This window comes from Calliphora vicina, chromosome 4 (assembly GCF_958450345.1).
Source record: "Calliphora vicina chromosome 4, idCalVici1.1, whole genome shotgun sequence".
Taxonomy (NCBI): domain Eukaryota; kingdom Metazoa; phylum Arthropoda; class Insecta; order Diptera; family Calliphoridae; genus Calliphora; species Calliphora vicina.
Genome location: NC_088783.1, coordinates 63,056,105 through 63,079,578, shown reverse-complemented (window position 1 = coordinate 63,079,578; position 23,474 = coordinate 63,056,105). Strand labels below are relative to the sequence as shown.

The 23,474-nt window shown below is 31.7% G+C and overlaps 1 protein-coding gene across 1 annotated transcript; it reads left to right on the top strand.

Moving 5' to 3' along the window:
* Positions 1–4,668: 4,668 nt before the first annotated feature.
* Positions 4,669–6,920, top strand: LOC135958458 (gustatory receptor for bitter taste 66a-like). Its single transcript, XM_065509364.1, has 6 exons — positions 4,669–4,927; positions 4,993–5,505; positions 5,565–5,884; positions 5,937–6,122; positions 6,500–6,589; positions 6,687–6,920. The coding sequence occupies exons 1-6, from the start codon at positions 4,669–4,671 to the stop codon at positions 6,918–6,920; spliced, it is 1,602 nt and encodes a 533-aa protein (XP_065365436.1).
* Positions 6,921–23,474: the final 16,554 nt, after the last annotated feature.

Genomic DNA, 23,474 nt, shown 5'->3' with positions numbered 1-23,474 from the left:
TTAATATCTAGTTAAACATTTCATATTCTTGTTAACATATTATGGCGACCAGCCCAAGAAAAAAAAAATCTCATAAAAAAAATCACAAAGAAAATTTGTGTCTAATTCCCATAAAAGGGGTCACATTGCATGTTGTTATTCATGTCGTTAGTAAAAGAGCTGCTCTATGTTCTTCGTATGTTAAGACTCGCAAAGGACAGCATAAAATTGCCATTTTCTACAGCAAACTAAAGCATCGCAATATTTGGCCAATTTAAGGCTTTGCTAAGCTTTTGTTGAGCACAAAATTTATGACACTTTAAAGGGCACTAAAGTAATTTTGGTCTTTTACTTTCTCACTCATACGAAATGGTATGGGTCGATAACAACTGGTGATGGGTCATGTTTACATATATGCATATAATATAAAAAACACACCAGTTCTTGTTACTTTCCCTTTTTTTAAGGAAAAAGTCCTTGCTGTAGAGTAACAGAAAACTTTTACACTTAGACACTTTCTCAGTTCAGAACTACTTGTTTCTGTGGCAAATTTACTAGAATATGTTTTTTATACTTTTTGTCCTTTAGTTTGTTATAAAAATGTGTGTTGAAATTCCTTTGTCATGGAACAGGACCAATATACATTCATATAACCTGTAGTTTATTCTATAAGGATTATGGTAACAATTGCAATTGTGCACAGTTTCCTAAGAGAAGATGAGATTTTAAATAAGATCGTCTAATGACCCATAGTGGTAGTATTTTCTTTAATTTAATTAAAATCAAAAGTGTATTTAAAGTTTCTTAGAAAAGTTTATTTTTGGAATTCTCTAAGGTAAACTTAAGAGTTTATTGGGCTAATTGTTTAGCAAATATAGTTTTGTTAAACTTGTGCTGTAGGAATTTTGGAAGGATTTTATTTAAAGCATAATAGTTTAATGAAATATTATTAATTGATGATATGCTTGCTAGTATAGAACATCTGGATTGAAGAGATTTAGGTTCCTCAAACATGCTTTTGCAAACACTCTGACGAATTCAAAGCCAATATTTTTGGAATTTCTTGGCTGTATCAGCTCCAAGGTTTGTTCCCAGTCATGTTTCTATTTTTGGGAATTTTGATGATAATTTCTGCTTTAAGTTCGTCATAAATAAGCGATCTATTATGAGCGCTAAAAGTTGGACACTTGTATTTGAATAGACCGCGAGAAGTTCTATCGAGGTGTTCTCTAATCCAGGTGACTTGTTAGTTTTGAAAACATTGAGCCATTCAATATGATATTGTGTGAACAGCGGATGTTAAAGTTTTTCGAATAGCCTTCAACCAAGAAGTTATTTCTACTCTCCTTGTATATTTTCAATGGTTTTCCGGAATACAATCCTATCATTTGTGCAATTAAGTTGTTATTTTACCATAATCTGGTCATAAACTAGGGGATATTCCTGCTTCAGTTTTCCTCCTGTTTTCCGCTGTACCTTCTCGGTATCTAGATGTAAGACATTCATTCTGTGACCTCGAAATTCATGGTTAGTGCATACAAGAGTCTATGTTCTCTTCATACATTTGGAAGGGTTTCCTGACATGGGAGAATCCAATTATCAAATGCTATAGATGGGATGAGTCCTTATTCCGGTAAGAAGGGCACAGAGAACACAATATGGCATTGTACTTTCAAGCTAATTTGAATGCACACTTTTTAAGAAAACATTTTGATACCATTGAACATTTCTTCATTGGATATCATCCAACTGATCAGTCACTGACCAATCATCTTGTAGGTAGTCAACAACGTTTCTTTGTCCATGCCTTGAGTGCTGCTTGATAGATTTGAGAACCTTGCGCTGAGAAGATAAAGAGGCGATACCCTTAATATTTTTGGGTAGTTAACAATCGGAATTTGGATCCAATCGACTACGACAGCAATATTGAAAGTGTCGAAGGGATTATATAACTCTAACGATTTTCACAAAGCCTCTGCTGATTTCAGAACTGTGAGATATAAGTATCAATTAAGTAATGTGGTTTTGTGTATTTTATGGAATCCATTCTGGTAGTGAGCTTTTGACAGTTGACGGATCAGACAAAGGGGGAGAAGAGGCTCAAAGGCTTCTTTCGGAAGCGTTTAAATAACCAGAATGGATCTATGATTTTATAAGTCTCTTCAGTGAAAGGTTCCGTTGTCAAATCGCTCCCCAAATTTCTTTAATGTCAGCATAGATATACAGGTTTGGATAAGTTGTTGGTCTTTGAAGATTCATTGAAATGTTAACACGAATTTGTAAATAATTGCAGTGACATGCGCTGAGGAGATAATGATGCTGAAACTTTTAATATATTTGGGTAGCTCACGATCGGAATTTGGACCCAATCAACTACGACAGCAATATTGACAGTGTCGAAGGCATTAGAAAACTCTAGCGACTTTCACAAAGCCTCTGCGGATTGCAGCTCTGTGAGATCTAATTATCAGTTAATGTGGTGTTTTGTATTTTATTATTTATCCATGTTGGTAACTAGCTTCTAATAGTTGACGGATCAGCTATGGGGGAGAAGAGTTTCAGAAACCTCTACCGGAAGCATATTTCCAGAATTTATTACCGGAATGGCTTTACAATAGCTTCAATGTCCTCAGCGAGAGGTTAAACCCCCCGTTGTCAGGTACTCAACTTCTCGCTCGTCAAGTTGTTTTAACATTATCCGGTGTGAATAATGCTGTTCTGTGCCAATACTGGAACGAGACCTGGCACAGTGACTATTGGGAACATGACTTCATTTCGCCTTATACCTCACATGATGATCACACGAGCATTGTTCGTAGTCGGATATAGTGGTATCTACAAAGCTTATTTTGCGATATAGTTTCCGATTGTACTTCGTTGGCAAACTATGCTGCCTACCCATAGGATAATTAGATTTCTCGTCATTTTGAGCTTCCCCTGATCATCTTTCTTCAATCCCTATATCGACTGAGTTTTAAATAGCTTCCAGATTATTTCTTGTTGTAATTAGATCCAAATTTTCATCCGATATCCAAGTTTTTCTCTCAGGTTTTTGTAACCTATGTTATCTGGTATATATTGTGCTCAGTCTGCTCTCTTTTAATGTATTGTTAATCTGGTTTTCCATCACTATATCCAGAGAGATATAAGAAGTACTCCTATGTCTTAAAAATTAGCCGCAGTTGAATAGAGTCTTTGAGTTCACAGCACTAGATGGTAATTAATGGCAGTATAATAAATAATTGTGGACACTCCTTCAATGTGAAATTCTGCAATGTTAGAAAAATTCTTCATTTAAATTTACACAAGAACAAATCAAGCCAATTTAGGATACTCTGTTTTGAAGTGAAGCGTATCCCAGTGAGAGCCTTCTGCATCGATCGAAACAAATAGTAGTGGGACGGACTAAGTTCTGAACTATAAGGCGGGTGAGACAAAACATCCCAATCAATTCTTTCTAGTTAGTTTTGAACAGGTATTGCAATATGTGGCCTAGCGTGTCATGATGGAATATTACGGTTTCAAGTTTGGCCACATATTCTGGGAGTTTTTTTTGGCAAATTCTCGTTTCAAATGAATGAGTTGCGTTCGATACAGTTTCTCTGTGATGATCTGGCCAGATTTCAGCAGCTCATAATAGATAGGACCATTTTTCTCCCAACAAATACAGAGAATAATTACCTTAGCGCCATGAATATTTGGCTTTGGTATCGCTTCGGATCGTTGACCGGCGTTCAATCGTTCGCTTATGATCACTTTTGCCTCAGGTTATCGTAATGGATACATTTTTTTTATCGAAACTAATGATTCGGTGCAAAAATTATATTCATTTATAGCATTCTAGCAGCATTTTGTCTTTCAAGTTCTCTCAGCTTCAATTCGTATAGTACCCAATTTAGCTGCCTTTAGATGAGTGCTTCGCAGTTTGTGTTTGTTTAAAAAAAATCCTGCTGCTTGCAAACATTTTGAAATTGCTGATTGAGTAGCTCCCAATGATTTTGCAAACTGTTATTGAGTTTGACAACAATTTTCATGGTGTAATACCTCCAATTCTGGGTATTCAAACTTTTTTGGCAGGCCTGGGCGATCTTTGTCTTCCGTGTCAAAATCACCATTTCTGAACCAAAAGCTTCGGTGAGAAGTAAAGTAAAACTTCCCGCATATGACTCTTTGCTGGCACAAAATTCGACATTTTCGAAGAAAAAAAACTTTGTTGTGCAATAACTAAGCGAGAATAAATGACAGATATGTACCCTTCAAAATTAGATATAAGTTATTAAAAACAAAACCGCAGATTTAATTCATACTTAATATGTCATATAATCAATCAAGATTATCGTTCCTATCGTATTAAAAATATTTATCACAAACATTTATTGTACTAATTTTCCTTTTTTAACTCAAGTGTAACATAATGAACTTTTAAATTATGTTTGTATTGAGAAACCCCTTCTACATTACCACTCCAATTGTCATAATCTCCAATAAACTTCATTTACTTATAATAAATAATTGATATAAACATACATGCATGGCAAACTATAAAATTAATTAATTAATTGACTAAATAAACCAATAGATACAATTAAGATAACAAAATAAAATTACAAAGTGTCAAGCAAATAAAAAAACAAATTCATTAATGACCAGTTAGTTAGTTGGCAGTACAGTCGTAACCTTTCAAACATAATGACCGCTTACAGACGCAAATCATCAAGTATACAAACAGAACGAACCAAGCCATTATTGGAGAGTTTCGCTGTACTGTTTTACTTGTGCAAAATACTGGGTATAAGTTCTCAAGACTGGGAAGAGTTTCGAAAGTATAAACATTTAAAGAGGTCAGCAGGTGGAGAAGGTCTTGTAATAATAGGCACAATAATATTGTTCATTAATTTCAATCTTATGGTGGCAGTGTTTCAATCCAAAAGCTATTTAGTGGAGAAAGGTAGGAGAAAACATACATTATGGTTTAAATATGTTTAAAGAAAACTTTTTTGTTTATTTTTTTAGATCTTTTGTCTCTGACTATTGGTTTGGGCTTAACCTATTTCAGTCTAGCCATATTTTTGGCTGATCGTGTGACTGGCTTATGGAAACAAAAATGTTTCATAAATATATTCAGTGATTTGGAAGAAATCGATGAGGATTTTAAAGATTTAAATATTAGTTTCAATAATAATTATATTAAATATCGCTTATGGGTGGCCATTGTGATGACAACTGCTTTTGAAGTTTTAACATTCACCGTGTCATTTATACTGTTTGTGGACAATGTCAATTGGACGGCTTGGTTATGGATTTATGTCAATATTCCCACCTTCCTAAATACCCTAGACAAGTTGTGGTACCTTGGCTTACTCACTGCCATCAAGAAACGATTTGAGGCCATCAATAATGCCTTCAATGAGGAGGCTTTAAAGTTGGAGCGGAAACGCCAAAAGGAAAAAGAGTTTAAGCTTTCAAAGAAAATTAAAAAGGAGAAAAAGATCATGAAATATACTTTCAAAAATCAAATACGACCAGGTGATATCAAAATGTTTTAAAAATAATTTCGTTAATTAAATTTTTTTAATTTTATAAAGTTACTAAAAATTTCCATGCTGTTTTTGGTGATGTGGTAAGAAATCCCCAAATATTTGCTAATTCATTTGATGATCCCATTCCCGCAATTTCACCTCCTCGTTTGTCTTCAACCTCCTCCGATTCTTCAACATACAATGCCCCCGTTTACACCAGTTTGGAGGAGAGATTTGTAAAATTATGTCAACTGCACGATACTCTGTGTAATGTGGGCAAACAACTCAATGAAGTATATGCCTTTCCCATTCTAATGCTGATGGGTTATGGATTTTTCATTGTAACTGCACAATTGTATTTCTTTTACTGCTCTCAAGTGGATCAGGTAAGATGACTTTGTTTGAGATTTCTTTTTTATTCATTTAAAAATATTCTAGGTGGTTCCTGCATTATTTAGACCGGCACAAAGCTGGTGGCTAACTGTTATTTATATTTTGTATATATCTTCAAAGTGCGTATTTATTTTATTTGGAAATTGGCTAACAAATTTGGAATCGAAAATGACGGGAATTTGCATACATCGCTGTGCCTTGGCTGATGATAAGAATGATACTTATGAGATGGTAAGTTCCTTGAAATAAAGATTATCGAAATGATGTTACAAGAAAGTTTCCTATACAAAAAGACGGAAAATATAGTTCTACATGTTTACCAAAACCATTTCAACATGTTTACACGTTTTTTAACAATATTATGGTCAGTGTAATGATTGCGGTAACCATAATATGTTTTAGTTACTATTCACATGATTGTAGCAATCATATATATTGTTGTAGTAATTAAGTATGTTTCTGTGGCAACCATGAACATGATTGGCATAAACATATATTCAATTACTACAATCATATATATGATTGCTACAATGAATAAAATTATCCCACTTGTTTTTTTTAACAATTCCTTTAGTTTTCTTATATATAAATCACTTTCAATTTTTTAGATAAATCATCTCTCCCTGAAACTCTTCAATCATCCCTTGAACTTTAATGCCTGCGGTTATTTCCCCTTGAATATGACAACATTATTTAGTGTAAGTAATTAAACATCCTCATTCACAATTTTGCTTAATACAATTCCACACATGTAAGTGAAACTGAAAATGTCTCTTTTCCAAAACAATTTTGAAGTTTTGCGGCGGCATTACAACATATTTGATCATATTGATACAATTCAATCTCGAGGAGCAACAAGTGAAAAGTAATAGTGATAATGGCAAACCAATGGCATTAACAATGTTGAATGACACATCTGACGACAGCATGACTACGGAGAATGTGGTTAATGGGACACGTAGTGAGAATGCAACATCATTATTGACTATGTTCTATTATACATGGAATGAGTACTTTAAGAATGTTTAATTGCTAACATTATGAATAATTTTCTTGCTTAATAAAAATGTGCTTTAATGTGGAATATAAATATTTAGATACTTTTTTGTTTTGTGGGGGAGGGGTTCGTAAATTCGAGTGAAATGGTTTAAGTGGCTTCAAAAAGGACAAAATATTTTGGTAAATAAATAAATTTTATATAAGAACCAGAAAAAGATCTAAAACCTGTCAAAGTACAGTGGAGGCCATATATTGAGTGTATGACTTAAAAATTCGGGATTTACAATAGATGGTGTAACTTTTGAATGGGCTTTTCTTTAATAATTTATAAGTAATTTTGAAGTTTAAATATCTGTCATTTATTCTCACATACACAGAAAAAATTACTGATACTTTTTATTTAATAAAACATTTTATTAATTTAAAATTTTAATAGAATAAAAATTTTAATTGGTTCAATACTTTTTGTAATTAAATATAGATATGTATACATAAATATTTGTTGAAGAAATAAACAAAATAAAAATTTGACAGGTTTTGAAAAATACAAAATAAAATAAATGCTGAAATTTCGAAAAAAAATTATTTTGGAAGAAAAAAAAGGGCAAAAATATGTTTATGGAATGAAATAACCATCATATGGGATGAAATAACACGGATTTAGAATACCAATTGTGGTCTAATATAATTTTTAGAGGTGAGTATATAATACCATGGTTATAATACTCAATGTGGTATATTACTCGCTTGTAATTCCAATATTCGCGTCACATTTTCTAGTCAAATCGATGCTGGTGTTAATTGCTTGGAACACATTATTTTATTTAAAACTTGGTGAGTACATAATATCATGGTTATATTCTTAAATTTTGTGTAATATGTAATTCTAATATTGGTTTCACATTTTCTAGTCAAATCGATGTTCAAGTCTGGGAGATGACAGATGCCTGGGAGATGACAGATGTTATGTATAGATACATACATAAGTAGATAGATTATAAGTACAAAATAACAATTAATTTATGTAACGTACTCTTACATACAATACCTTGAATACAATACATTACATACATTACATACATTACATACATTACATACATTACATACATTACATACATTACATACATTACATACATTACATACATTACATACATTACATACATTACATACATTACATACATTACATACATTACATACATTACATACATTACATACATTACATACATTACATACATTACATACATTACATACATTACATACATTACATACATTACATACATTACATACATTACATACATTACATACATTACATACATTACATACATTACATACATTACATACATTACATACATTACATACATTACATACATTACATACATTACATACATTACATACATTACATACATTACATACATTACATACATTACATACATTACATACATTATGTGTATTGTAAATTAATTTTAATCTTTTAAATGTATATAATTAAATGTAAATAATATGTAAAATACTTGTAAAACTTAAATAAAATAAAAAAAATTGGTAATTAATTGCATAATTGTCGTAATTAATATTTAATAGTTTTAGTGCAAAATTTCAATTACAAACTTAATTTATTCAGTTAAAAATTTAATTGAAATTTGTAAAGGAACTCAATTACAATATTTAATACTATTTTAATTGTATTTTTTTTCAATTAAAATTTTTATTTTCAATTTAATTAATAGTATCATTTTGATGATTGCAGCAAAATCAAAAATTGTTTTAATTAATATAATCAATTTCGTAATTGAAACTCATTTTTATTTTTTTCTGTGATTGTTGAAAACTTTAAATCACTTGCACACGGAAATAGTGAGGGTTATGACGCCAATAAATAACTATACTGGCGCTTCTAAGATGAAGTTTAGTATGGGCTCTAGTGTGACCTGGCTAATATATTAGGTATCATGGTGTATGTATTAATATATAGCGATAATAAATGTGAAAGCGGACAGCAGTTGTATTTACCATCCCCGATTTTAATGAAATTTACCAGATACATAATATATCCAATATGTTCCTCATATCAGTGACTTTTTCAATGGAAACTCACTCCCATGTAAAAATATCACGATTGGAAAATTGAGACAATATCATTGCCTTTAAAATGGAATCAAAAATTAAGCTGGTCTTTGAGTAGTATCAAAGTTAAGGACAATTATGTGACAAACTTTGAGGGTAGTAAACTCGATTACTCTGGGTTCAAGTTAATCAAAGACAAAAACGGGCTCTGCATCGAGAATTTTTTCCTATGAACTAGACCTTTTGATATCTCTTCGATTAATGTATATCTGCACGGATTTCCAGGCAACGTAGTTAGGTCGAAATGTTTTCTCAATTGTAATTATTCACATGCACAACTAGGATAACATTACGTCGAGTTATTATGGGTTCCAGTTCACGATGACATCCGGAGAAATGAAAAGTCACTCCCCTGGTTACCGTATCGAATTTAATAGATAAATAGGCCTTGAGAGAGATGGATATCAAGTGGTCAAATATCCAGAATACTCCGGACCACTCGGACAAAGGATAGGACCAGGACTATTTTGTGTCTTAGTAGGAAATCATTTAGGCTTATTACGAGTACAATTACTGGGATGATTGGACACATGTCGGAACGTATGAATTACCCACTTTATAGGTATTGTAGATGATGTTTAGATGAGGAGAACTGACTATTCGCCCTTACAAGATCGTAGACTACTTCATCTTGGTAGAGCTATTTCTCATGATCTGGACTGTCTCAGAGATGTGTTACTAATAAATATGATCAGATTGTGGTCCCCACAAGAGTCACATAGTCATCAGAATTAGGGACGGAAACCATTCTCTTTTCATGTAAGATTTTCACTAAATTGAGAGTAACCCACGCATCCTAACCTATTCGGTGTTGGAAGATGTGCCCCTATGGCGAACCCTGATATGGCCCCTACTCACAGATACTACTACTAAAACGCACTATAAAACTTTTGAAGAGGGATAAGAAGGACAGTCTAGGGTCAGATCGGAGGTAGAAGAGCATAGTTGGACTTCCATTCAAAGTTATCAGAATGAGGAAGATGATGACCCAGTCTAACCTTGTATTTGAATAGTGACTGGTACTGAAATTGAAATAATTGGTAAATGGAAAAAAGAGCAAAAATGAGAAAAAAGATTTTTCTTTTAAAATATCAATAATTTATATTCGTGAGTGATTTTCGAAATGGGCCTTATATGGAAGCTATGACCAATTATGGACGGATCACCATGAAATTAGGTCGTGTGATTTATGTCTATATAAAAGTTATTTATGTTGAATTTGGTGTATATACCGACATTTTTAAAAGATTTATACACGTTAAAGTGATTTTCGGAAGCGGGGTCTATATGACCCCGGGGTCTATATGGGAGCTATGACTAATTATGGACCGATCGTAACAAAATTTGGTCACATGAATTTTGTATATATAAAACTTATTTGGAGCGTAATTTGTGTAGATACATATATAAATTAAACATTAATGACCGATAAAGTGCATTTTCGAGAGGACATTTGTATAGGGGAAGGTGAAATAATGAACCGATTTCAGCCAGTTTCAATAGGCATGGGCCCTGGGCCGAAAGTGATTCTAAGTCAATCGGTATACTTTAAGGTGGGTGTTAGACCAATATTTTTGGCGTTACAAACATCTGAACATACGCATTATACCCTCCCCACTATGGTGGTGTAGGGTATAATGTACGCAAATTCTTCTCTATGGTTTCCGCTATGTGTATTCGAATTTAAGAATCTTAAAATGGTATTATTTCAAAAGTATTTCTAAATAAATCAAAGTCATCGACCTAATTCTCCTATTTCCTTAGACAAGTCTCATTCACTTACATTTCCACGGAATTTCCCCTCCATTTAATGTATGGAATCATGATTAATTCAATTATTACAAATCCAGTTACTTCCGGAGATTAAATAGCATTTAAAATTAGCATAAATTACATATGACAGATGAAACAAAAACAACAATGCACATATTAACTCACACCCTTGTTTAGAGATTCACTTGTAAATCGATCTTATTCAATCAGTATTAATTTTTCCCCCGCTAACTCACCAATATCTGCTAACTAAACCTATTAAAATGAATTCTATTTTTCCTAGAAATCATAACCAAAGCAATTGTCAGCCTCATCTTAAGGCTTTATGGTGAACGTCTTAAAGATAGAGGAAATCAGGTGGGAGGCTGTAAGTAAGGAAAATCGCGTTACCAATATGTCTTGGTGAAAGTGAAAAGGTGTGAGTGTTTTGTGTTTATTTTCAATTTATAAACAAAACACACGGTGTATAAAGCTTAGATACTGAAAACACATCTATGCAGACATTGAAAAACCGCATACAAAGTTACAGTTTTAGTGAATTATATGAAAATAACAGTTTGTAATAAGAACTACAAGCTACAGACGGCAACAACACTAAAAGAGCGACAAAGATAAACTCTGACGAATGCCGTTTCCCGCTTCTGTTGTAAACCAGACAATTTCGTTTACGAATTCAATACAAAAAAAACTGTCTTGCTATTTAAGCTGCTAAAGCCATTTGTCATTTTCCCCCACTTCCCTTAATTTTCCAACTTGTTGTCATCTATCTTCCCTTCCAGCTGTGGTTGTGTGGTGTGCTCTTGTGCTTTGCTCTGGGGTGGGTTGTGTTTTTGTCTTGTTGCAAACATTCAATAGAAAAAAATTAAAAATTCTATACAATTTGCATGAATGTCTTCTAATGAAAAGAAGACCGAGAAAATCAACCACAACAACAATAGAAACAACAAAAAACATATCATAAACATGTAACAACAAACTGAAGGTGTAGCCCATGTATTAGCACACAGCTCAACACAACACAACACAACTGAACACCACACAACAAAATTTTTCTATTATTTTGTGCTTCATTTAATGGTTTCAAACGTTAGGAAAAAGAAACAAGAAATTAAAAAAAAAAATTCTAAAAAAATAACAAACAAGTGACAAAAAGAAAAACACCTTCTATGGTTACCACCCATTACTGTGTTGTCGTTTGCTGTTTGTTGCTTCAATAGAATTTTACCTTGAAATTTTCGACAAATTTGCATTTTCTTTGTAAGAGTATTAGAGACTGTATGTGTGTGTAAGAGAATCTGTATTTATTTGTGTTATTTGAGATGATTTTATAAACTGTAACACCCAAAAATACTTGTACATTAGGGTGGCACCAAATAAATCTTTATGATGTTCTCAAATAACGTTAGTTGGATGAAAATACTTATATTTTCTCATATTTTATTCAAAGAAACAATTTCGCTGATGTACCAGCTAATGATCAGTGCTGTAAACGGATGATTAAATTGTGTAATTTTTTGAATGCTCAAAATATGAATGGAATTAAAATTTGAATGAATTCATCATGAATTTAAATTATTGAATGCATTCTTTTCATCACAAACAAGTAAGAAAGAATGGTCGGTCAAGCCCGACCATATAATACCCTACACTAAGTAAAAGAGCAAAAACATTTTTCTTTTAAAATTTCAATAATTTATATTTTTGAGTGATTTTCGGAAGTGGGCCTTATATGGGGGCTATGACCAATTATGAACCGATCACCATGAAATTAGGTAGTGTGATTTATGTCTATATTAAAGTTAACTATGTTGAATTTTGTGTGTATACCAACATTTTTAAGCGTTAAATGCACGTTAAAGTGATTTTCGGAAGCGGGTCTATATGGGAGCTATGACTAATTATGGACCGATCGTAACAAAATTTGGTGACATGAATTTTGTATATATAAAACTTATTTGGAGTGTAATTTGTGGAGATACATTTATAAATAAAATATTTATGACCGATAAAGTCCAATTTCGGAAGGACATTTGTATGGGGGCTAGGTGAAATAATGGACCGATTTCAGCCAGTTTCAATAGACATGGTCCTTGGGCCGAAAAATAATATGTACCAAATTTGATCGAACCTGTACTCTGCGCACAAGGTTTACATGGACAGCGAGCCATACGGACGGACGGACATCGTTTAATCGACTCAGAAAGTGATTCTAAGTCGATCGGTATACTTTAAGCTGGATATTAGACTAATATTTTTGGGCTTTACAAACATCTGCACAAACGCATAATACCCTCCCCACTATGGTGGTGTAGGGTATAAAAATGAATTATTATTGACTTTCATTCTAATTTATTTTTTAATTCACTTTTCAATTCAGATAAAAATTACAAAAAATAAACTCCGCTTCTTTAATAGTTCTGCTAATGGTGCCATATGAGCAAAATTCATACCAATCACTATCCTTTTGTAAATTAATTGAAACAATATTTCCCTAATATCAATTTATTATGAACACAGGATAGCTACACAAAAAAGTTATCCTTTAACCCATTTACGCCGGATGTTAGGTATGTCAAATCCGTTCTAAGGCTAGATAAAGGAAGAATAGGACCACTCAAGTCAATAGTCGGCAATTTTACAAATTCAAAAAATATCAACAGAAAACCTTCCTGGACCCTTATAGCTAGAGTTTCGTGTTTGGTTTTAATGGAAACCGAAACCGCGGTTTTTCTAGGCCTAAAACCGAAACCGACAATTATTCTTCGGTTTTCACTTTTAAACCAGTGTTTAAAAAACTAGACTACAAGTAGCAGTAGCAACGAAAAAACACAAGTAGTCTAGTTAAAAAATTAATAAAAACTCGGAGTCAATAATTACTACTACTACTGCTACCTTCACATTTTGGTAGCAGTAGTTGTAGTAGTACTAATAAAAGAAAAATTTAAAAGTAGCAGAGTAATTTATTTTCTATTGCTAGCTTAAAAAAGAAAAAGTTTTGATGTAGCAGTCATTAGTTTTTTATTAATTCTGCTACTTTTAAAATTTAGTAGTAATAGAAGTAGCAGTTGAGGTAGTAGAAGAAGAAGCAGTTAAGTAGCAGTTGAAGTAGCAATAAAATAAGTCAAAAATAAAAATCTTCAGCCAAAAAAGTATATTATGTGTTGTTGTTGTGAATGTATATTTGTGTATGTTGGTCGTGTTGTAAACAAAAGTTCGGCTTTTTTGTTATACACACAGAAAACACGATCTTTCTGTTAGCAACACGAACATCTGAGACGAATAAAATCGAATAATTCTTTCAAACTTTCTCAAAACAAAAACAACACATAGTGTTTAATTCTGTCAATTTTGGTGTTACGACTGAAGATTTTCTTTTTTGACTACTTTTATTGCTACCTTAACTGCTGCATCAACTGCTACTTTACTGCTACCTTAAAAATTAAAACTCGATATAGAGCAGTAGCAATGATTTGTATTTTTATGCTACTACTCCATTTACAATTCATGTTTTATTACTGCTCTGTTAAGAGTCTTATATTTTGAAGGTAGCAGTAGTTTTAAAAAACAAGAAAACGAAAAAAGACAAATGCTACTAAGTACTACCGCTACATACACTTTTTTGAAGCAGTAGTTATAGCAACAGTTACAAATTTGTTAGTTATCGTAGCTTTTTAAACACTGTTTTAAACTATTTTCAGAAAAAAATTCAAAATTAAAATATGAAAAACAATATTTTTATTTGTATTTAATAAACACTGAAGGACGAAGGCCACAGTAGCCAGTTTCCCAATTTCTTGTTATATTGATATGTAAATTTAATTTGCTATTAATAAATAATAATAATAATAATAAACACTGAACAACAACTTATTAGATTCTGATGGTCCATTCAATTGATGTAAAAATATCTTAAGACTACTTTAAATGTCTTAAATTGTATTACAATAACTGCTTCAGATGATACAGACGGCTGTCTTTCACAGACTATGCAAGGAAATCTTTTAATATAGAATGAAACAAACTCATTTGAAAATATTGATAGAGTAACTTCGGGTATTGTGGACTATGCGTCTAATGTGGACCAGTGTCTTTTTTCAGAAACTATTGAAGGTATGATAAAACTGATTTGTCGTACATTTTACAATTTGTTTGAAACGACAATTGCACATTTGCTTTCATGAGTTATTGATATGTTGACTTTTTATTCTTGTATTGAAATTAATGCGCCTGCTCAACATTTTTTTCGGCTCAAGTAAGAAACAAAATTTGGTACAGTTACTTGGTAGAATTTAATGTTTGGTTGTTTTATATAGTTAAAGTGGACACGTAGTTTTGCATATATTTGGTAAGAATTTAAGCACATTTAGATTATTAGGTAAAAATAACTTTTTACCACTGTAACCCAAGTTCGTGTAATGTGGACCACTTAAATTACTTGATTATGTACTACTGGTCCATATTACCCGACAATAACTATGTACTTTGTAAGCAATCTATCTAAGCCAAGAACGCGACTTTTTAGTTTGTATTAATAAAAATATATTGAAATTAAATTTTTTAATCATTCATGATTAGCTGGTTCATGAATTTTATGTATTAAATACTAGTCCACATTACCCTCATATAGTGGTCCATATTACCCTCCAATTTTTTTAATGCTGATTTTTGGGTTCCTTACAATATTTTCACATAAATTTTTTATCCTTTAACGGAAAAAATATTCAACTGCAAAAACCATTAGAGAATACATTAGCTAATTTATTGCTTCACAATAAATATCCATATATATTGTGGCCAAAATTTAGAAAAAACAAAACGGTAGTCCACATTACCCGAAGTTATTCTAATATCCTGTTCATTTTTTTAAAAAAATAACGCAAAATTTGTATAACAAAGTCATAGTTATTTTCAAATACAAGTAGCTGGAGTTGGTTGGAAAAAACCAATTCCCCATTTTCCATACTTGGACCCCACACATGAACCTACATAAGATCAACTGATTGAACAATATAGTTCCTACTTATATTTATTATCAACTGAATACTTAATATTAAATAAATTATCACAAAACCGAAAGGAAACCGAAATCGATCGGTTTTTTGGAAAATCTACTTATAGCTTTAAATGTCATTAATTTTAAAATAGTATACTCGCTGGGTCAGGCGCGGATCCAGCCAAAGAATTTGCGTACATATTTTTGTTCAGAATCGATCGAGCTTCTTTAAAAATTCGATTTTTGTTCAGAAATATGATCGAGATAATTTTCTTGACTAAACGCTCTTTCCAAGTTACTAATGATTTTAGATATTTTGAGCTTTTATATAATAAATCGATTTTTGTTTTGAGATTGAGCTCCTTTTCTTGATTAAATGCTTATTGGCCAAGTTATTAGCGAATTTAAATATTTTGAGTTTTTATATAAAAAATCGAGTTTTGGTCAGAAATATGAGTGATCACAGATCGAGCTCCTTTTTTTGATTAAACTCTTACTGGCCAAGTTATTAGTGAATTTAGATATTTTGAGTTTTTATTTTAAAAATCGATTTTTGGTCAGAAATATGAGTGATCACAGATCGAGTTCCTTTTCTTGATTAAACGCTTATTGGGCAAGTTATTAGCGAATTTAGAGATATTGAGTTTTTATATAAAAAACAGATTTTTGTTCAGAAATATGAGTGATCACAGATCGAGCTGCTTTTCTTGATTAAACGCTTATTGGCCAAGTTATTAGCGAATTTAGATATTTTGAGTTTTTATATAAAAAATCGATTTTTGTACTGAAATATGAGTGATCACAGATCGAGCTCCTTTTCTTGAACTCAAAATTTAAATATTTTGAGTTTTTATATAAAAAAAAACATTTTTGGCCAGAAATATGAGTAATTACAGATCAAACTCCCTTTCTTGATTAAACGCTTATTTGCCAAGTTATTAGCGAATTTAGATATTTTGAGTTTTTATATAAAAAATCAATTTTTGGTCAGAAATATAAGTGATCACAGATCGATGTATTTTGCAGATGTATTTAATAAGTGGGCGTATTAGTGGACTTGGAAAATTTTTATTTCTGTAAAATCTTTTTAGCTCATCGATTGAGCTAAAACTATTTTAGAGTCATGCCTACAAACCATAAACTCTTTATACCCTACACCACATAGTGGGGAGGGTATTGTGCGTTTGTGCAGATGTTTATAACGCCCAAAAATATTAGTCTAACACACACCTTAAAGTATACTGATCGACTTAGAATCACTTTCTGAGTCGATTAAGCGATGTCCGTCCGTCCGTCCGTCTGGTCGGCTGGCTAGCTGTCCATGTAAACCTTGTGTGCAGAGTACAGGTCGCAATTTTGAAGATATTTCGATCAAATTTGGTACATATTATTTTTAGTGGCTGAAATCGGTCCACTATTTCACCTAGCCCCCATACAAATGTCCTCCCGAAATTGGACTTTATCGGTCATAAATGTTTAATTTATATATGTATCTCCACAAATTCCGCTCCAAATAAGTTTTATATACACAAAAATCATGTCACCAAATTTTGTTACGATCGGTCCATAATTAGTCATAGCTCCCATATAGACCCGCTTCCGAAAATCACTTTAACGTGCATAAATCGCTTAAAAATGTTGGTAAACACACAAAATTCAACATAGTTAACTTTAATATAGACATAAATCACACGACCTAATTTCATGGTGATCGGTCCATAATTGGTCATAGCCCCCATATAACCCTACTTCCGAAAATCACTCAAAAATATAAATTATTGAAATTTTAAAAGAAAATTTTTTTTTGCTATTTTACTTAGTGTAGGGTATTATATGGTCGGGCTTGACCGACCATACTTTCTTACTTGTTTTATTTTGATCTTATAATTTTTATGATCCTGCAATCATAAACTGATGAGAAAATATTTAACTTACAAGGATAAGAGTCGCAAACAGAAGCCGTTTAACAAAAAATAAGTCGTTTATTTCAAAACGGGGTTTCTTCGACTCTACTTGGTTGTTCGCATGTAATGAGCTACCACGTAAACCAAGTCGTGAAGCTGTTCCGAAACTGTAGCAGATGACTTAAGTAGCCTTCGATAAGGATCGCACTTCAATGAAAATGAAGCAGCTGGATTCCAAAATTCCGAAAATTTCAAATAATTTAAATATTTCATCACAGCTATAGTAAAGCATGAAACATAACAAATTTGTCGTATACATATAAATATAAGCACAATTTTCTTCTATTATAATAACAATAAGTTATAACAAAAGAAATAGTTAATTCTACAAACCATAGTTTCCCACACAAACAAATAAATAAATGAATAAAATCAAGTTAATTCAGGACACTTGATAATCAAAATTAATACACAATTTCCACGCACACATCATCTAAAACCATAAAAGATCTCATGTTTATTCATTGCTGCATCTATTAGCACGCATAGATACAAAAACACACGCAGCCATACACACTCACACATCAATTTGTATTCTTTTTGAAATGGAAGCATTAAATGAATGCGAATGAATGAATGAAAGTATGAATGATAAGAAGACAGCCAGACACATGTATTCTAAATGAAATGGAATCATAATAATAAACATTATTTTGTATTTATATGGTTGATGGTGCAACTGCCTAGCAGTTCTGGGTGACTGTCCCGATCTAGTGATTTTATCCACCAATTGACGTTAAATAGTCAGTTAAGAAGACATCTCATAGATGGTCCAATAACACAGTGCAACAGTGAAAAAAACACACGATCATGACTATATAGGTTCGACTCCACAACCAAAGTGTAGTAAAACCCTATACACAGTTTGTTCATTTTGGTGACCGTTTTTTTTTTATGGGCCCCCAAAGTTTCTTAAAATCAGTGGGGCCTCTAAAAAAGGTGTCATCAGTTTTTGGTTAACAGCTAATTCAGACTTTGGGATACGGCTTAACTTTATATGGCAATAATATAGCTAAGAGTCCGACAAATAAATTTTGTTAAATTTTTTTTCCAAAAAATAGCTTTTTCGTGCACTTATGTTGAAAAAATATAGGAAGAACAATTTATTTTTTTACTTTTTTTAGAATAACTTCCAGGTACTCCTAATTTTTCAATAACAATATTTAACAAAGTTGTAGCTACGGTAAAGTTGAACAACTCTTGAGAACATATCAGTGCATTCTGAACGTGTCTAATCACTCTAAATAGCACATAGATATCATTTTGTACCTTAACAATTTTCGTTTGTTAAAATAGTATGATCAAGTCCACACTTCTATGCTGTGCTGTATTATTTACTCGGTTGAGGTGTTCGGAATGGGGATCAGTGAGTGGACAATGTCACACATTTAAAAAAAAATCGTCAAAAAGCCATTTGTGATCCGCTGAAATTTAAAATATAGATAGTCCTTGAGAAGGTCTACAAAAATATGCTTTTATTTGTAGGTTACCTCTTTTAGTTCAAGTGATATTTAGGTTTAATTTTTTTTTTAAATTTTGCTCGATCTTTTTTTTTGTATTTGGGCCAACGAAAGGTCGAAATTTGTTTTTATACATGACTTATATTTGCGATAAAATTCTAAAGAAAATAAAACAAACCTGATAACAATTATTTCGTCCCTATAAAAAGTTACACGCATCCAAAGTTGAAGCTTCTTTTTATATATTTCAACTTTGTATGCGTGTGTTTTTTACGTTTTTTCCCAAAAAATTCCCAATATTTTTTCTTTTATAAAAACCTAATTTTCTTCTTGGCTACATACATTTTTTTATGATTTTTATGACAAAAAAAAATGTTTGATGAAAAAAAAAAATCGTGTTAAAAAATATATTTCCCGATTTTGACCCATTTTAGGTCCAACTTACTATAGCTTTATATACATCGTTGCAATGAACTTTAAAATATCTATCATTAGATTATCATATTGTCTATATTAATGTTTTTCCGTTTTTTCCTTATATCTCAGCCATTTGTTGGCCGATTTTGTCGATTTTAAATAGCAACCGAGCCGGATGAATTCTGGACATATTGATGTATGAATCATGTATGTAAGTTATTTAGGGGCTACGGAAAGTTGATTTCAACATACAGACGGACAGACAGACGAACATGGCTATATCGACTTCGCTACCTATAACGATCCAGAATATATATACTTTATGAGTTTGCGACCCATAAAACGGAACAAACGGAATGACAAACTTATATAGAGACACCTAAGTGACAATTGTCTTCACTCTAGATTACCTGCGATGTATACAGTAACCAATTGACCTTTGTCTGCACTTCAAAGAGCATATACGTGTGAAATTACCTAAAATATATAAATTGGAGTCCACCCCAGCTATCAGACATTAATGACAATTACTGTCTATAAGGGATACATTGACTACTTGCTAAACTGCTGGGTGCTGATAGTTGGATTCCGGCTGCTGCTAATATTATTGTCCTTGCCACAGCTACTTTGGCTTTAATTTGTTGTAGTTGTTGTGCTTCTTGATATTTTTATTATTATTATTATTATTTCACTCTGCATAGAATGTCCTTGTCTAACCAATTGTCCTTATGTAGCCACTTGAAAAACATCTTAAAATAATTTTTCATCTCGTGTTGTAGTAGTTGCTTTTTGGTGTGTCTGTATATTTTTGGGGAGTATGTAGTATGGCCATGCATCTGTGTGTACTAGTTGGCTGTATTGGTGTGTTTCTTATCCTTAGCTGTTGTTGTTTGAGTGCGATGAATTGAAAATGAGATTATTTATTATTTGAGATGCTTGTTTTGTTTGCTTATTGTAGTTGTTGTTTGTCGTTTATTTTTTTTTATTTATTTATTTGCTTTTTTATTTTATTATTATTTTATTTTTTTGGTTTTCGTTCTTCATGATTTTGAAGCCCATCATAAATTGTTATTGGTTGACATTGTTGTCGTAAATAATGCAACAAATAACAATTTATCATAAACAACAACACAAACAACAATATCGGTAGCAAATATTTGCTAAGAATAAGGTACTAAATATTAGCAGTTTGTAAAAGAAACAATTCTTTTTTAACAAGAGCACACTATTTTTCCACAAGCCGAACTTCTAGACAGTTGGGTGGATTAGTCTTCCGTGGTGCAAAATTGACATTATTTGCCTTTTTTCCATAGTGACATGAAGACAAATCGGACCAGAAGTATGAAGGCTCTCTGTGCTGTTTTAAAAAAGGTAAAATCCGTTTTTGTAGAAACTCCGTAATATATATGGGCAATTCCATGTCATCGTACGTGACATTTGTACGCCTATACAGTGGAATAGATTTTGCAATAATAGGAGTATCTGAAAAATAATTTGGTCTTTACACAGAAAAAACTATTTCTTAAACCGTTTTAATTCAAATAATTGTCACACATTGAACTGGTTTCAATTATTTCATAATTAAATCAAGTATTCATTTGCTCAAAAACAAAATTTCTTGATATTTTCTATTGAATTTTGAATTTGATTATTTTGACAACTGAATATAAAATTTTCGTTATTGGTTGAATTTAAAATACAAAAATTATTAAATAGATAATTTTCGTAATTGAAAACACATTTTTGTGATTTTTTGAGTTTCAATTACGAAAATGATCTATTCAATATTTTTTTCAATGGCTTGTTTATGGGTGTTTTCTCTTTTTCCCAAATTTCTCTGAAACTTGAACTTAAAAGAGTTTTTTACTTTCATGGATGTAAACCTAACACTTGTAGTAAAACACCAGTTGAAAACTGTTCCAATCGAATTAAGATTCTAAAAATTATAGTCAAATAAAAACAAGTCAGAAAGTATGGTCGGTCAAGCCCGACCATATAATACCCTACACTAAGTAAAAGAGCAAAAACATTTTTCTTTTAAAATTTCAATAATTTATATTTTTGAGTGATTTTCGGAAGTGGGCCTTATATGGGAGCTATGACCAATTATGCACCGATCACCATGAAATTAGGTCGTGTGATTTATGTCTATATTAAAGTTAACTATGTTGAATTTTGTGAGTATACCAAAATTTTTAAGCGATTTATGCACGTTAAAGTGATTTTCGGAAGCGGGTCTATATGACTAGAGGGAGCTATGACTAGTTATGGACCGATTGTAACAAAATTTGGTGACATGAATTTTGTATATATAAAACTTATTTGGAGCGTAATTTGTGGAGACACATTTATAAATTAAACATTTATGACCGATAAAGTCCAATTTCGGGAGGACATTTGTATGGGGGCTAGGTGAAATAGTGGACGGATTTCAGCCAGTTTCAATAGGCTTGGTCCTTGAGCCGAAAAAATAATATGCACCAAATTTCATCGAAATATCTTTAAAATTGCGACCTGTACTCTGCGCTCAATGTTTACATGGACAGCCAGCCAGCCGACCAGACGGACGGACGGACATCGTTTAATCGACTCAGAAAGTGATTCTAAGTCGATCGGTATACTTTAAGGTGGGTGTTAGACTAATATTTACAAACATCTGCACAAACACATTATACCCTACCAGCGTTGCCAGGAGCTGGCGAAAAAAGAAGCTATATTGGCTTCAAAAAAAGGCCAGAAAAAGCTAAACCGCTTTAGAAAAAAAGCCAAAAAAAGCTAAAATATTATAAATTAAGAATTTTGGTTTATATTTATTTTTAAATAAAAAATTAGAAAATATGTTCATAAAATTCATCAGCTTTACTTAAAGGAAGTACTAAAAAGTTAAATACTAGATTAACCATGTCAGAAAATGGACATTGTTGGTTCTATATTTGTCCATTTGTAGTTTAATATATTCTGCCCCTGAGCCTTAAGCTTCGTAATTTTATTAGCACTTTTATTAGCACTTATTTATTCACTATCAATATGACATAATATATTTTTTTTTGGTTTTACTACTTTATTATCAACGGGAAAAAAATTGATTTTACGTAGAGTTTTCATATGGTAATCTTTGTCGCAATTGTTCAATTAGTTTAATTTGTCGTATTATTTTTGTCGTAATCTTCACTAATTAAAACGTTCTTTATTGTATCTCTCATTCATCAAACTAGTATGAAAAATGTGTCAAAAACATTAAATAATTTTCAATTGGCGACGATAATGGATCAAATTCCTTGAATTTTAAATCAGAAAACAGCAAATGATTTATTTACTTTTTGTACTTTGTGCAATACTGGTTTTAAAAAAAGATGGTACGCCAAATTATAATCAGTGTATTAATTACTTAAAAGTTTGGCTTTTTAGAATTGCTGGTTTGACGAAATTAAAACAAAATGGGTTTTAACTCGAAGCATAGATCCACAAGACGTTTAACGGCTATTGATCGCCATCAAGTATCACAAGCCTTCAAGAGATTGTGGGGCTCTTGTCCATTATATAATGATGAATATAATGTGTAATAACAATTTTGTCTTGAAAGAGAATTTGCTAGACATTTAAGCTTTCAGATATAAAATACTCTATTTAATTTTGAACCACTTGATATTGGCAATTGTTATTTGTACTTTTAATACTGCACAATTCTTGAGTATGTTGAAAAGCTAAATGAAAATCAGTAATGAATTAAAATGAAAATGGTTCACAAATATAAATTTAGCCTTTTTATTTACTCTTTAGTCTCGAAATTTTTAGCCTTTTTTAATTTCAAAAAAGGCTATTTTGAAATTAAGAAAAGGCTAGAAAAAAGCCA